At 37.3% G+C, this 15061-nt stretch overlaps 1 protein-coding gene and 1 pseudogene across 2 annotated transcripts in view; one reads left to right on the top strand and one right to left on the bottom strand.

Annotated features, from left to right (window-relative positions):
- The window catches only part of LOC110022382 (ribonuclease J), a 68414-nt gene that overhangs the window by 42682 nt on the left and 10671 nt on the right, over window positions 1-15061 (top strand). For both annotated transcript variants that reach the window (XM_020721286.1, XM_020721289.1), the window contains 4 exons: window positions 1032-1097; window positions 1200-1292; window positions 11368-11493; window positions 11684-11797. In XM_020721286.1, coding sequence (XP_020576945.1) covers window positions 1032-1097; window positions 1200-1292; window positions 11368-11493; window positions 11684-11797 — 399 coding nt within the window. The remainder of the gene's footprint in view (window positions 1-1031; window positions 1098-1199; window positions 1293-11367; window positions 11494-11683; window positions 11798-15061) is intronic.
- Window positions 13663-14577, bottom strand: LOC110022383 (annotated as a pseudogene).

Here is a 15061-nt window from a genome sequence, read left to right as displayed (position 1 = left end):
CTCAATAGGACACAATGGAGAAAAAGGATTCTTGTAGCCGATCTCTCTTAGTGGGCTAAAGTCTTGTTGTTGTTGTTGCTGCTGCTGTTTTATAGAAGCAAAATGGTGAGGCATGGTTTGGGAACTAGGACGCGTCCATTTAAGAGGCCTATTAGTATGCCCTCTTGTATGTACATGCACTTAAGCCTATTTGGTTGTCCATACGCTCGAGGAAATGACAAGTACTACTTCTCAAATTACTAGTTGAGGAAATCATTTCTAAAAAAGTTGTTTTATTCGAACAGCTAAACAAAGCTTCCTATTTTCTGTTATCTGGTTGGATAGGAGAAGTACCGAATAAATCCAATAAATTTAATATATTTATAGACATGCCTGTTTAAAGCCACATTTACATAACAACTATGTAATAATATTTTAAGATAAATTATACATTATTAATAATTTATATATATTTTTATATTTTTTATTGTACATATTATATTATTGTAAATTAATAATAGACCATCCGATATGATATATATTGCAAATTTGCAAATTTCAATGTCTGTTATTTGGCTTAATTAATGGATTATGGATTGATTAGTGTCATTGTGTATATAATAATACATATACAATATATTTTATAGTAAACTAATTTGTATTTGAGTATGAACATGTGTATTTGTACGTGTGCAAGCATCACTAAAATTTTAAAAGTATAAAAATGTTATGAACAACGTTTTTGGGAATTGTGAATGTGAAAAGCCCAAAGTCAAAAAGCTAAGAATTTAACCAGCCACTTCCAAAGGGGAAAGTCGCTTCCCTTTCTCGCAAACCAAAAGACAGCTGCTGAAGCCTTTTTCTTCCCATTTTTATTTCACACTTTTAACATTAAAAAAAAAGCCCTTGGTACTCTCATAAAATTTTAAGCGGGCCAAGGTACACGTTGTTTTGTATCATTTATCTTGCAAATCTTTTTATTATATTTTATTTATTCTATCTATTTCTAAAACTGTTATGTAGATAAGTAAACTGCGTGTACTGATTTGTAGGTGAAAGTGGAGGACATCGATGCCTATCCACCTAATGGTTTATTAATTGTTACAACTGGCTCTCAGGTAAGATGATATTCTTAATTTCATAGCCAGAAAATTTGAGATTCTGCAGTCTTTATCTGCAATGGTATAGGTAGAGTTTCACCGTGCACAATATTGTGTCAGGCAGAGCCGCGAGCTGCTCTAAATCTAGCATCCTTTGGAGGTAGTCATTCTCTTAAACTGACTAAGGAGGATGTAATTTTATATTCAGCTAAGGTAGCCTTCAAATATCTTCTTCAGTTTTTTTTTTTTTCTTCATATAATGATTTGTCAATATTTTGTGCCTTTATTTTCATAATTACACTTACATGCTGTAAGGAGACTATGGAACCTACCTGAGGGGCTGTTGTGCTGTAATTACTGTTGCGCAAATAAACTTTTAGTATGCAAATGCGTTAGGATTGTACCATAAAAATTGTTTGGCAGCTAGATATATGGGTAATTTGTATTAATCTGTAAAAATTGGATGGCATGGATTTAAAATCAATTTTATTTTTGTCACCAGTTAACAATTAAACGTCCAATCTACACCGACTGGCTGGAAGCAATGACTAAATACTAGTTGGGAATAACAATCTAAAAACACATCAACAACAGTTGGATGATTGCAACTTGTCATTAGAAAATTAGAAGTTCAGTTGGTTGTTCACAAACAAACATCTGATACATGAAAGAAAATAGGGGAGCTGATATTCGTGGTCTCTTTTGTTTCCATTAGTTTTTAGTATATTAAAATCATGGGGATACGCAGCTGCAATGACTACATGAAAGGTTTGAAGAATAGTATGAATGAGAAGGAAATCATCACAAGAGGAGATCATGTTTTCTATTTCATTTTTTTTATAATACAATCAACAAGAATATTATCTAATTGTATCATTTAAAGCACGACAATATTAATATCATTTTTCCAACTTGCGAACGTACAATCATTTTATGCGCTAGTATTTTAACATTATCAATGATTATGTAAGTAGATGAATTTCCTTAATCAACATGTAAATGTATGCACTTCTATATAATTCATTTTACTTGCATTCACTTTACTGCTCAATATCCTATCTAATAAAATGTAAGCAGGGCTTAAAACCTGTGGTATTCATTTCAGTATGATCAATATTTTCAAAATTAGAGATAAATCATAAGTAATTTATAATAAAGTTTGATTGGTATAAGAAAATGTATGTACCATCCTCAGTTTTAAATGATTTGTTTTGTCAAATAGTCTTCAGTTTTACTTCCTTCCGCCTAAATCATTGGATACATTTAAGATTTTCACATTCAATTTTATAAAAGTATATCATATATTTATTATTTTTCTCTCTTACTATTGAAAAATATTTATTATTATGATGTGGAGGGTGGACCGGCTGGCTGATTCGATGGGCAGGAACTACTGCTCTATGTCTCTCCCCTCCTATTCTCTCTAGCATTATATTTACGCTTCTTGTGTGTTTTAGGGTTTAGTTTTTGCTGATTTCTGATTTTTGCCTCCAAGTGTCTCCCTTGTTACGACTTATATCCTCGGATAGGTGGTGCTTCGGTTGTTTGCCGCTTCGAGGTGGTGATTATCTCAATGATTCCTCACTGTATTCCTTTTCCCTGGCCCGTTGACCTTCAGCCGACAACCCTCCAACGCCCTTCTAGCTGCTTAGGCCTTGCCGCTAACTCCTCTAACCAAACCTTGTTGTAATCCCTCCCAGACCTTCCACCCTTGTCGCAAACCCCTCTGACCCCTTCCAGACCTTGGTGTAATCCCTCACTGACCTTCCACCCTTGTCGTAAACCTCGCTTACCCTTTCCAGACCTTGTTGTAATCCCTCCCATACCTTTCACTTTTGCCGCAACCTTCTCCACCTCTTCCAACCGCTACAGCCACCCGTCCCAACCCCTCCAACATGCAGCCGTAACCCCTCCACCATGCCCTGTTGTAATCGACACCCCTCAAACTCCTTCCACTGTTATCGCATCCCCTAACTGATCATCTAACCTGTTGTCCAACTGGTGTTCACTCATGTTGCTCTCACTCTAGGCAACTGTTGTCTGTTTAATGGTCTTTCGTTCAGTTTCAAGGACATTTGTTGTGATTCCTTCCAATTTTTTTGCAATAATATTCATGATATGTTCTTTTTAGATTATTTTCGGTATCATTTGGTATCAGAGTTAGTCTAACCTTAGCTTGCTCTAAGGTTTTCGGTTTCTAGCATCTGCCCTTCCCCCCCCCCCCAAACCCCAAAATTTTTTTTCCAATTCTTAGCCACCCATTCCAAACCCAAACTCTTATCATGTTGTCATGAAAATACATGTGGGAAACTATCTGTGACGAGATACAGCGGGAGATCCATTGGCTTCAACAGATGGCTCGTGAAGATTGATGTTGGAACTCAGGGGGAGATTACCGTCGATTGTAATTTGGAGAGTTGAAGGGGGGATAGTGTTACGACCCAACCCAGGGCTTGGAATTAATCAAGAAAGGGAAGCACGGTCGGATGATGGAAATAAATTTTCTGTTATTTTGTTACCATCACAAGTAGTTTAATATGTAAATAACATGTGAAAGAGCTACTAAAGAAAAGAATTAAAATTAACAAGTAAAAATGTATACATTTTTGTTTATTGTTCTCGCTATTATACGCATTTGCTCCTCTTCAATTCATCTTGTTCAAAGCTTAAAACTTAAAAATAAAATTAAAGCAACATAATGAGTTATCTAAAGATAACCCAGGAGCAATCACACTTCTAAAATGCAATAATCCAATGAAAAAAATACAATATGCATGTTGATCTTTCATATCTCTATAAGAAATTTTTTAATATGCTAAACTTTCAAAATTTTATAAGAAATCTTATATATGTTAATGCATATATCAATGACTTTTTTCTAAATGAACATACGTTAATTTTCTATATGCAGATATATTAACTTTACTTTTAATTTATACTCTTTACATACATTTCTGTCTCTGTGAGATCATCGTCAACAAAAACTTATACTCTTGGTCGATATTGTCTCTTCGACTCTCATTGGCACAGCGGTTAGCGATCTACACATCGCAATTGTTTAGGGTTAAAAGACCGCTTCTAATCGATATTATCACATCGGCACAACGGTTGGCAATGTAAATATCATAATTGTCTTAGAAGATAAGTTCTAGTATACTCGTCTTTATCTTCTATTATCACATCAGCACAACAGTTAGTTATTTAACTATCACAATTTTCTGGGGTGGTAGAAAAACTCTAAGCACGTGGGTTCATTGGCGTTCCCTGTTTGTACTATTATGGGGTGCCTCTGAACATGTACATATAATCATTCATATATAAGCTATTTTATTCTTTATAACATACATTATTCTTATAACATAAATTATGTTAAGATAATTTTATGTATCTACTAACTTGCATATTTACTCTGTTATGTAACTATTTATCATACATAACTCTCATATCATACATATTCTTACTTATATCATGCATGTCATTTCTAATCATGCTTATCATGCGTATCTATTCTATCATGCATATCTTGCAGATCATGATACATGTCTTGCATCTCATACATATCTTTCATGCATATTTTGTATATCATTTTTTTCATGCATATCTTTTCTAATCTACCAATGTAAAAAATCTAACTAAACTAGATCATACATAGAATCAAACATACAATCTGAAATAAAGAAAATTATTGAAATTTAGAAGTATAATTACTTCGGTTACCATGCTAAAATCTTAATGTTCGATAAATAGCTGTAGGTTGCGGTGACTTTTATGTTGATCTTAATAGCCTAAAAAATAATGTTAAGCTTTAAGATTCAAGTGATTTCTGTTAAATTGAATTATTATTCTTAAAATAGCATAGGATTATGTTATGGATTATGTTACCTAAAATTTACGGTGTCATCCTACGACGATCTTCTACAAGCTTGCCTTGTACTTATTATCTTTTGCAAACAACCTAAAATCTGTAAATATCTTAGGATTTTATAAATTTTCGGCTCAAAAAGTAATTTAACCCAAAATTGTAACATTCTTACCTCAAATAGGCTTCCCGACAAAATTCTGTCTTCCTGAAGTTGCTAAATTTCTTCTATTTTCTTTCTAAAACTTATAATTTCCTTTCCTCTTTTGATGATTTAGTGCTAAAATTCTTATGGAAACTCACAAGACACTTAGGACACTTCCGACACAAGTTCAGCTCCTCCAACAACTACCAGAAACGAATAATGCACGAAAAATTAGTTAAATCACAAAATGGAAGTAAGAGAAGGAAATGAAAGTATCAAGTATCGTTAAAATCAGTTTCATACCTTATGATTATACCATCAGAGTGAAAATTATGAGTTGCGATTCCCCAGCATGTCGGCTGCTGCAGTGGCCTGAGCAGAAGCCTTATTTAGAAGCCCATTATTAGCATGATTGTGTAGTTGTAGCCACACCGGTTACTAGGGGATGTCCAAATCTTAGCCTTGAAGGTGGAAATACATCGGAAATAGAGCAGGCAACAATCCTTATTTAGGCAGTAGTCCTCAATCAGGCAGCCACCTACAACTAATTCTACAGCGACCCACAAGGGTACCTCTGAAGGAGTTGGTAGGACAACATAGGGGGTGATAAGACAGATTTGAGTGGAAAGAAGTCAAAAAATGTAGTTTGCCTAGTACAATGCCTGTCAGGAAGTGTTTCAGATGCCACAACTACGGACACAACCTTAGTTGTGCCACGAGCTGAGTTGTTTCATTCATATATTAAGGCATCGTCGAGAAGGCGAAGGATGAGGAATCAAAGGATAGTCCATAGGAAGAACTTCAGCGCAAGGTGAAGAGGGAGAAATGTTAGTCATACGAAGAGTTCTGAAGTTAGAGAAGGAGAGAGATCAGTCATGGTAGCGGTACAATATCTTCTGCACTAAGGGTCCGTTTGGGGCAGCTTTGCGTTTCAGGATAAGCAGCTTTGATGTTTAAACGCGGCCCGCGGGCCGACTGCAGGGGTCGACCCGCAGCCTGCGTTTAGTGTAAAAACCCAAACACAGTTTCGGATAAGCTGGTGAAACGCGCGAACCAAACAGCATGGTGGCGTTTTGAAAACGCCGCCCGCACTTATAAGCTGCCCCAAACGGACAGTGTATTGTGAAGGGAAAAGTTTGTAGTTTAATTATCGACGATCTGCGTCAATGGTGAAGAAATTGAGTTTGTCCACACAAACTTTCTCAATCATATTCCCTTACTTGGTTGAAGTGGGGAAATGAGATACAATTAGATTAGTGGTGTTTAGTTGAATTTTCATTTGGGGATCAATTAACATGAGCAATTGTGGCGTGACGTGGTTTCGCTGGACGCGTGTTATTTTCTATTGGAGTAGGATTTGGCAGTTTGAACGCAAGACTCAACATGATGGCTTCAATAATATTTAGTCTTTTAAAAAGGATGGGAAATGCATCGTATTGTTACCTATTACGGATGCGAGAGGCATAGAAAACACTGAAGAGGAGAGTGAGATACAAGTATTGCTATATTCATTATTACATGGCTTCCAGGATGTGATGACCAACAGTCTTCCCAAGGGATTATCACAATTGAGAGACATTCGACACATCATTGATCTCATACCCAAATTAATGTTGCAAATCAATCTATCTAAAGATTGAGACCTGCGGAGTACGAGTTGCAGCGATGGGTACAAAATCTCATTTCAGGAAAGTTGGTCAGAGAGAGTACGAGTCTGTGTGTTGTCCTCGTTCTGATGGTACCCAGTAAAGACGATTTGTGGCGGATGTGCATTAACAGTTGAGCTATCACTAAATACTATCAAATATCGATTCCCCATGCCTCACTTGCACGATCTTGAATCAGTTGCACAGAGCCACTCTCTTTTCCAAGATCGACTATCACATTGGGTTTCATCAGATCCGAATGAGGCTAGGGGGATGAGTGGAAAGACCGCTTTCAAGACACGGGATGATTTATACAAATGGATAGTTATGCCCTTTTGATTGTAAAACGCGCCCAACACTTTTAAGAGATTGATGAATAAGGTATTTCAAGCACGCATTGAGAAATTTTTGTGTTATACTTAGACAAAATTCTGGTATACTGTTGATTATTCAAGGTGTTGTGAGCAATAAAGCTATATGCCCATCCAAAGAAGTGCCCTTTATGACTGCTTAAATATGTTTTTTGACTTTTATCGTGCAGACATTCAGTTGGATCCTAGAAAGATCGAGGCCATTGTGAGAGTCTTTTACCGAGCAGACGCAGTTTTTAGAACTAGCATCATTTTACAGGCGATTCTTTAGGAGATTTAGTACCATCACTGCTTCTCTGACAAGAACATTTGAAGGGATAGAAATTCTAGTGGACGGATGCAGCTCAGAATAGTTTTAACGCACTAAAGGTTAACGCAATTAAGGAAAATGTGACCCAAGCTCCAGTCTTGGCATTTTCAGATTTCAATCAGTTGTTTGGGCTAGAGTCTGAAGCACCAGGCGTTGGGATATTAGCAATGCTACGCTAAGGAGGTCGCCCCATTGTCTTCTTCAATGAGAAGCAGAATGAGTCCAGGAGAAAATATTTGACGCACAACATGGAGTTTTATGGTATTGTAAGAGTTATTGAGCACTGGAGTCATTACTTATGGACGAGCGAGTTCACGTTGTTCACAGATTACGAAAACTTGAAAATTTTAAACAATCAAAGCATACTTAAGGGTCGACATGCGACTTGGGTGGAGTTTTAGCGTCGTTCCAGTTCGTGCTCAAGTACAAAGCAGCGAGTCAGAACCGCATATCACATATTGATCACTGCAATGCAGACCTGAGTCACAGGCGCTGAGGTAGAAAGGAGCTATACGAGACAGACGAAGATTTTAGGAAAATCTATTAACAGTGTTAGAAGAAACCTACCGGGCAGTACTACATGGTAGATGGTTACTTGTTCTACTAAATTGAGTTGTGCATTCCTAGATGTTTGTTGAGGGAGTCCATTGTTCAGGAAAGTGACAATAGAGGAATTGCAAGGAATTCTGTCAAGGCCAAGACTTTTGCACTCGTGAGTGAACACTTCATTTGGCCCTAACTAGTGAGAGATGTGGAATGACCCATCAAGCAATGTCGGATTTGTCATGTGGCAAAAATCAGGGGACATAATACATGACTATACACCGCATTACCAATACTAGAGACACCGTAGGTGAAAGTTAGCATGAATTTTGTGGTGGTTCTTCTGAGAATACACCGAATCAAGGATTCAGTCATGGGCATGGTAGATTGATCCTCGAAAATGACATTTTGTATCTTGCTACCGAACACTGGATGCATTACATGTCGTAAACTTGTATTTCAGGGACAATGTGAGGCTGCACGGAATATCCAGGAGCATCACTTCATACAGGAATGTCAAGTTCCTGAGTCATTCCTGGAGGACTCGGAGAAAAATTAGGCACTAAGCTTCAATTCAGTTTCGTAGCTCATCCATAGACAGATTGTCAAATGGAGGTAGTAAGGTTCCTTGGAAATCTCTTTGAGATGTTTCATTGGGAAGAATATTAAGCAATGGGATCTGATTCTAGCTTAAGCGAATTTGCTTACAACACTATCGTGAGTAAAAGACTACTAGATTTGCTCTATTTGAGATTGTGTACGGATGCAACCCACTCACAAAAGACTATTAGATTTGCTCTATTTGAGATTGTGTACGGATGCAACCCACTCACTTTCCTTGAATTGGTATCCCTTGTACCAACGTCAGAGATTAGTATGTTGAGGAATCGGTGCATGAGATTCAGAAACTCCACGAGGAGGTCGAAAAGACAAATAAGACAAATAAAAAGACAAACTTCATTAAGAAGAATCACAAGTACTAGGCATAGCCGCATAGGAGAACAAGACAAATAAAAAGGTGAACCTTAAAGGAGACCTAGTGTGACTCCGGTTGAAAAAAAAAAAGAGATCCCAGTAGGAGCATTCGGAAAACTCCAGCCCAGAGTAGACTTGCCTTTCAAAATACTTCGAAAACATTATGATAATGCATATAAGATCTGCTTGCTAGAGGACTACAGTTTTTCTGCCACGCTCAATGTTGCAGACTTGACACCGCACTACAAAGACGTAGAAGCTGCAACGGATGAAGTTGAAGCTCTCCTAACCCTGAGAGACTGATGTCGTGGCTTAGCTAAACCGGCTCAACCAATTTAGCAAGGGTGCCGATCCAACAGGAGACTGGACCAACCGACTGATTCAATGGGCAGGAACTACCACTCTTATTCCCAACTCTCCTATTCTCTCTAGCATTATATGTACGTTGTTGTGTGTTTTAAGGTTTATTTTTTTGTCGATTTCTTATTTCTGATTTCTACCTTCAGGTGTCTCGCTTGCTAGGGATGTATCCGAGGTCAAGTGGTGCTCCAGTTGTATCTTGCTCCGAGTTGGTGATTATCTCCACATTTCTCACCATATTCCTTCTCCCTGGCTCGCTGACCTTCAGTCAGCAACCCTCCAACATCCTTCCAGCCACTCAGGCCTTGCCGCTAACCTCTCTGGCACTCTTCCATATTTTGTTGTAATCCCTCCCAGTCCTTCCAACCTTGTCTCAAACCCCTCTGACCCCTTCCAAACCTTGTTGTAATCCCTTGCGGACCTTTCACCCTTGCTGCAATTTTCTCCACCTCTTCCAACTGCTGCAGCCACTCATCCCAACCCCTCCAACAAGCAGTTACGGCCCCTTAGACATACCCAGCTACTGCTGATACCCCTCTAACTCTCTCCACTGCTGCAGCATCCCTTAATCAATCATCTCATCTGTTGTCCAACCTGTGTCCACCTGTCACTCTCACCCTAGCCAGCCGTTTGTGTGTTTAGTTTAATCAATCTAATCGTAGTGCAGCTTTATACTTATATTTCTAAATTGTTGGCATTATTCATTATAGTCTTATATACTCTTATAATCTATTTATTTAACTTATTTTGTAAATTTATATTTATTTATATGCAGACTTGTTACTTGTCTAATTCCCATTTAAACAAAATAGTCATTGAATAATAATTAAAATTTCAGATTTTATTATATAAAAATTTGTATTGATTTTGTATTTCTCATACAAACGCCCAACAAATTTCCTAGAATTAAAATAAGCAATTCTAGGATTTCTCATTAAAATATCAAAATCAAAATTTTTATACGCGAAAATCTCACTTGAAACCTATAAACATTCTAAATATGCAAGCTTTATGGTTGATAAAAGGTCATCTTTCGAGTATTGCATATTCTTCAATGACAATTTGTGTAAGAGAAGTAAAAAATCTGAAGTATAATGGTAAGATTTAATGTAAAAGCTTAATTTAGATCTATGACATTATGGATTTATAAACTTTTATGGCTGAAAAATACCTTGGAAGATTTAGAGGTTCGATGGAAAAGTTATGTGTGGCTTTATTATTTCAATAAGTTGACCATCAATTTCGCACATAATTACATGCAAAAGAACAGAACAAAACATATTGAAGTGATGGGCATTTTATGAAGGAAAAGCTACGCTATGGTCTAATCTTACTTCATTCATTGCTATAAATGGGTAACTTGCAAACATTCTCTCCAAAGGATTATCAAGGATAATATTTTAATAACTGACATGCAAGCTTAGATTGGACAATATCTATTGATTTGCTTCGAGAAGGAGTGCGGAAAAATTAATCCAGATATCCATCAATGCAAATTCCTTCAAGTTTGTCTTTGCCTCTATCAATATTCCAGCTTAGTAGTTCTCCTTCTTATTCACTTCATCTCATCTCAGTGATCCGTGGAATTATTTGTCACCTCACCTATACATGGACTTTCATAATTAAAATTGATTTTATATTTATTTTTTCTTTCGTTATTGTTGTGTATTTCCTACTAAAGATTTCTATATATCCGTATGAATTCTACACAAAATGATAAATTGATCTCATATTAAATTCTCTCCAATTAAAAAATGTGAGTTAATAGAAAATAAAATCGCCAGTATGACCTTAAGCTTCTTATAGATAGCAAGCATGCATAATGAGGGTGTGGAGAAAATGCCTTGAAAGAAAGTTGAATGGTGATTTTCTTATTGTTTTCAATATACCAAAAAGCTGAACGAAAGCAATGCTGCTACCTTACTGAATTTTGATATTTAAGCTTGGATACTGACAGAAATTTAAAGCGGACGCTGGATTTTCATTTTCTAAAGCTTAGCTATTCTTGTTCTTCTCAAGCCATGATATGATTCAAGTATGATTTGTTTATGTTATTTTCCCTTTTCAATGTAAATATAGGTTATCCCTGGAAATGAAACTCGAGTCATGAAGATGTTAAACCGCATCTCAGAACTTGGCCCCACCGTTGTAATGGGTAAAAATGAACTATTGCATACATCTGGACATGGCTATCGTGAAGAGTTGGTAAGTTCCATGCGGGCCATTAATTAATCTTTCTAGGAGCTCCTTGTCACTTCTGAGCTCGTTTAATGCATTTCTCGTTATTCACTGCAAAATTTATTGCTGCTAACATTGTCAAATTAATTCCCTTCATTGTCAATGCGATCATCTCTTGTGGATGACTCTAATATTAGCATCCTTCTAAATCATTTAGGAGGAAGTTCTCAGGATTGTGAAGCCTCAACATTTTCTTCCTGTTCATGGGGAGCTCTTATTTCTTAAGGAACATGAATTAGTTGGAAAATCAACCGGCATCAAGCACACTGCAGTAAGTTGGTGTTTTGACCAACAATTTCTCTTGAATAAATAATATAATTAGTGCATTCTTAATACAAGTTGACGGTCAGGAATATTTTAAATGCTATGTTTTTTGTGGTTGGCGTGCGTAAGTTGCCGTTAACATAGACCAGAACTATGGGATGAATGAAATATTTTATTTTTCTTATTTCCGTATTTTTATATATTTTATCGTCTTTCGATAGTAATTTTGCAAATTAGATTAAATTTTCTATTATGTATGTCATAAATGCTAGATGTTTATAGTTTCACTGCATTCCAAGTACAGGATTGGAAAATAGTGGCTGCAGGCCTTGTTTTCTTGAAGCTTTTGATATCTTGATGCAGGAGCTAATTTTTAAAGATTCAAAATGGAGAAATAAAGATATTTTATTCCATTGATCTACTAAGTAGGGGTGATGGAGTTTGTTGAAATTCATAATAATGCGGAATATTTTTATTGATATGAAATGGGGTATAAATAACCCTTACATGAATCCCAGAATAAGAAAGAAAATAATAAAGATGTAACAGGAAATGAAAGATATGAAAATAAATAACACATAATATCTCCAATTAATCAATTCATAATAATTATTTAGAAATAAAAGAAACAACATAAAATAGGAAAGTCTAAAATAGAAAAGGAAATAAATTCAATCCAAAAAAATAAATCTAAAATATGAAATGAAATAAAGTTATATTAGAAAATAAATCTAATCATCATAATTTCTGACGGGAATAAATTATTTCTTAATATAACTTCTAACACTCCCCCTCAAGTTGAAACATGGTTGAAAATCATGCTTAACTTGGATTTAAAAACATCAAACAATAAGCAAGGAAGATCATGTGAAGTAGAAATTGAAGTTTGCATCCTGTACTGCGGTTGTCTTTTATTACAATTCTTGCAGTGTCTGTAGGTAGGAGAAAGACTCCGACAGATAATGTTGCAAGGGAGTTTGCATGGAAGTAGACAATCTGCAGGAAAGTTGACTTCTAGTAGACTGCGGTTGTCTTTGACAGTAGTTCCTGCAGTATTTGTGGGTAGGTAGAAGACTTCTACAGGTAATGCTACATGATAGTTTGCAGTGAAGTAGACAACCTGTAAGAAAAACTCTCTAGTTGACTGCGATTGTCTTTGACTGCAGTTTCTGCAGTGTCTGTAGGTAAGTGGAAGGCTCCTGCAGGTAATGTCGTAGAGGAGTTTGCAAAGAAGTAGACAGCCTCCAGAAAAAGCTGCAGGGTGTGACCTACAGAAAAAAAGGAGAAAACTTCAGAGGTAGGTCTATTGCATTGCGGAGGGTCTGTTGTAGGAAAGATTCTAGAAGAGGGACTAATGCAGGAAAAGGATCTGAAGGAAAGCCTACTGTAGGAAAAAGTTCTGGTGGCAAAGGAAAAAAAATAGAGAAAGAACTGCATAGAGTTTTTTTTGCAGCAGGGAAAAAACCGACGAAAAAGGGCATGTAGGTTGACTGTTGGGATTCTATTCAAGGATACATCCATTCTCGCCTCTGTAATAACCTTCCTCAAGTTGTTTTGAAAACAAGCCAAAGATGAACTTCTCTGTAACAAGCTTCCTTTCGTTTGCACAATTCATGCATGTGAAATAGCGGAGGATGCCATAATGGTCACTGCCAGAATTTACGGCTGGCAGGAATTTGTGGCCTGTAGGAAGGCATCGATAAGATCTATAAGTAAGATTTCCATCCAACAGAGATGATTTCCGACTGTTAGGGACCTGCAAAGAGAGATCCGGTAGTCCTGAAAGGAGTTCCAACCGATTGTGGAGATGAAAATGTGGGCTTCAAACACGACGTTTTCGAGTGTGAGAACGGTAAGGCCTTCCATGAGGGCCTAAAGGGCGCATATTGCGTCGATCTCAATGCGAGCGTCAGTAGCCTTGAGTTCGGCAGTACATCCCTTGCCTACATTGTCGTAGCAGCAGGCAACGACTACCTTGCCAGTGATCATGACATCAGTGGCTCGCATTAGGCCATTGGGGATAGAGTGGTGGCAACCATATAGTTTATCAAACTTACTCTTTGTAACCGAGTCATTGACGTTGATGGCAAAGAAAAGAAGCATCCCACTGTATTGCTTTTGGTACAACCTCTTCACTGCTTTGGTCGTCTCCTTAGAGACGCCAACTATTCTCTCCTTCATCTTCTGATACTTCTTCGGATCAACGCTTAAGCTATCCCTGATGAGCCCAACCACGATCTAGAATTTTGCATTGTTCGTAGAAATCAGATCTGGAGTTTTCCCATTCTTCTCGTACTCTCCCTCAATCTTAACTCCCTCATGGATAAGAAGTGTCGCATCATCGTTGTTGTCGACAATGAGATTCGGGCCTCCACAGGCACCCCATTCTAGGTAGCGCTCCGTGCACCACCAGTACTCCTGGAGGGTCTTGCCCTTCCAAGAAAAAGCAAAGAAGGAATCACAGGCGATTGTGGAAACGTTGTCCTTGAAATATGCTTGTTGCAACGTGGTCCTAGGTGGAGAAAATGTTGTAAGAGCACCAACATACCTCGGCACCGAGGGAGGTTAGGGTTTCAATGAGGACAACAATCTAGATTGTAATATGGAGAGAGTCGGAGATACGCGCTCCTTTGAACGACTGGGAGGGTCGAACTCAGCGCGACAGGCCATGCGGCATGACATCTCAACCTTTGCAAGCTCGATCTTGAGCCGTTCGAAATTGGCCTTGGATAAGACTTTGGCCTTGTACTTCCACCCGGAAGTTGTCTTCTCCACGAGCAGAGCCATAACGATGAAAGAGAAGTAGATCGGGAATTTTTTCTCTCCCGCTACGAATGGCACTGAGATCTAGTGAGCGAGGAGGGAAAAACAGATCTACTCCCATGGTGAGAGCCTGCGGACAGCTTGCACAGAGAGAAAACGTCCCTCCCTGCAGGGAGGATGAAAGGAAGAGAGTATGACGGCTATGGTGTGAGGACCGACAGTTAGGTCAAGGAATTTGTCTTTGACACCAAGTTGAAATTCAGAAATAATGCGGAATATTTTTATTGATATGAAAGTGGATATAACATGAATCCTATAATAGGAAAGATAATAATAAAAAAAGAAACAGGAAAGGAAAGATATAATACCTAGTATCTCCAATTAATCAATTCATATTAATTATTTGAAGATAAATGAAAAAACATAAAATATGAATGCCTAAAGTAGATAAGAAAATAAATCTAATCAAAGAAAATAAATCTAAAATAGGAAAAGAAATAAAGATATG

The sequence above is a fragment of the Phalaenopsis equestris genome, unplaced genomic scaffold (assembly GCF_001263595.1).
Source record: "Phalaenopsis equestris unplaced genomic scaffold, ASM126359v1 Scaffold000188, whole genome shotgun sequence".
NCBI lineage: Eukaryota > Viridiplantae > Streptophyta > Magnoliopsida > Asparagales > Orchidaceae > Phalaenopsis > Phalaenopsis equestris.
This window is presented reverse-complemented; position numbering and strand designations above follow the sequence as displayed.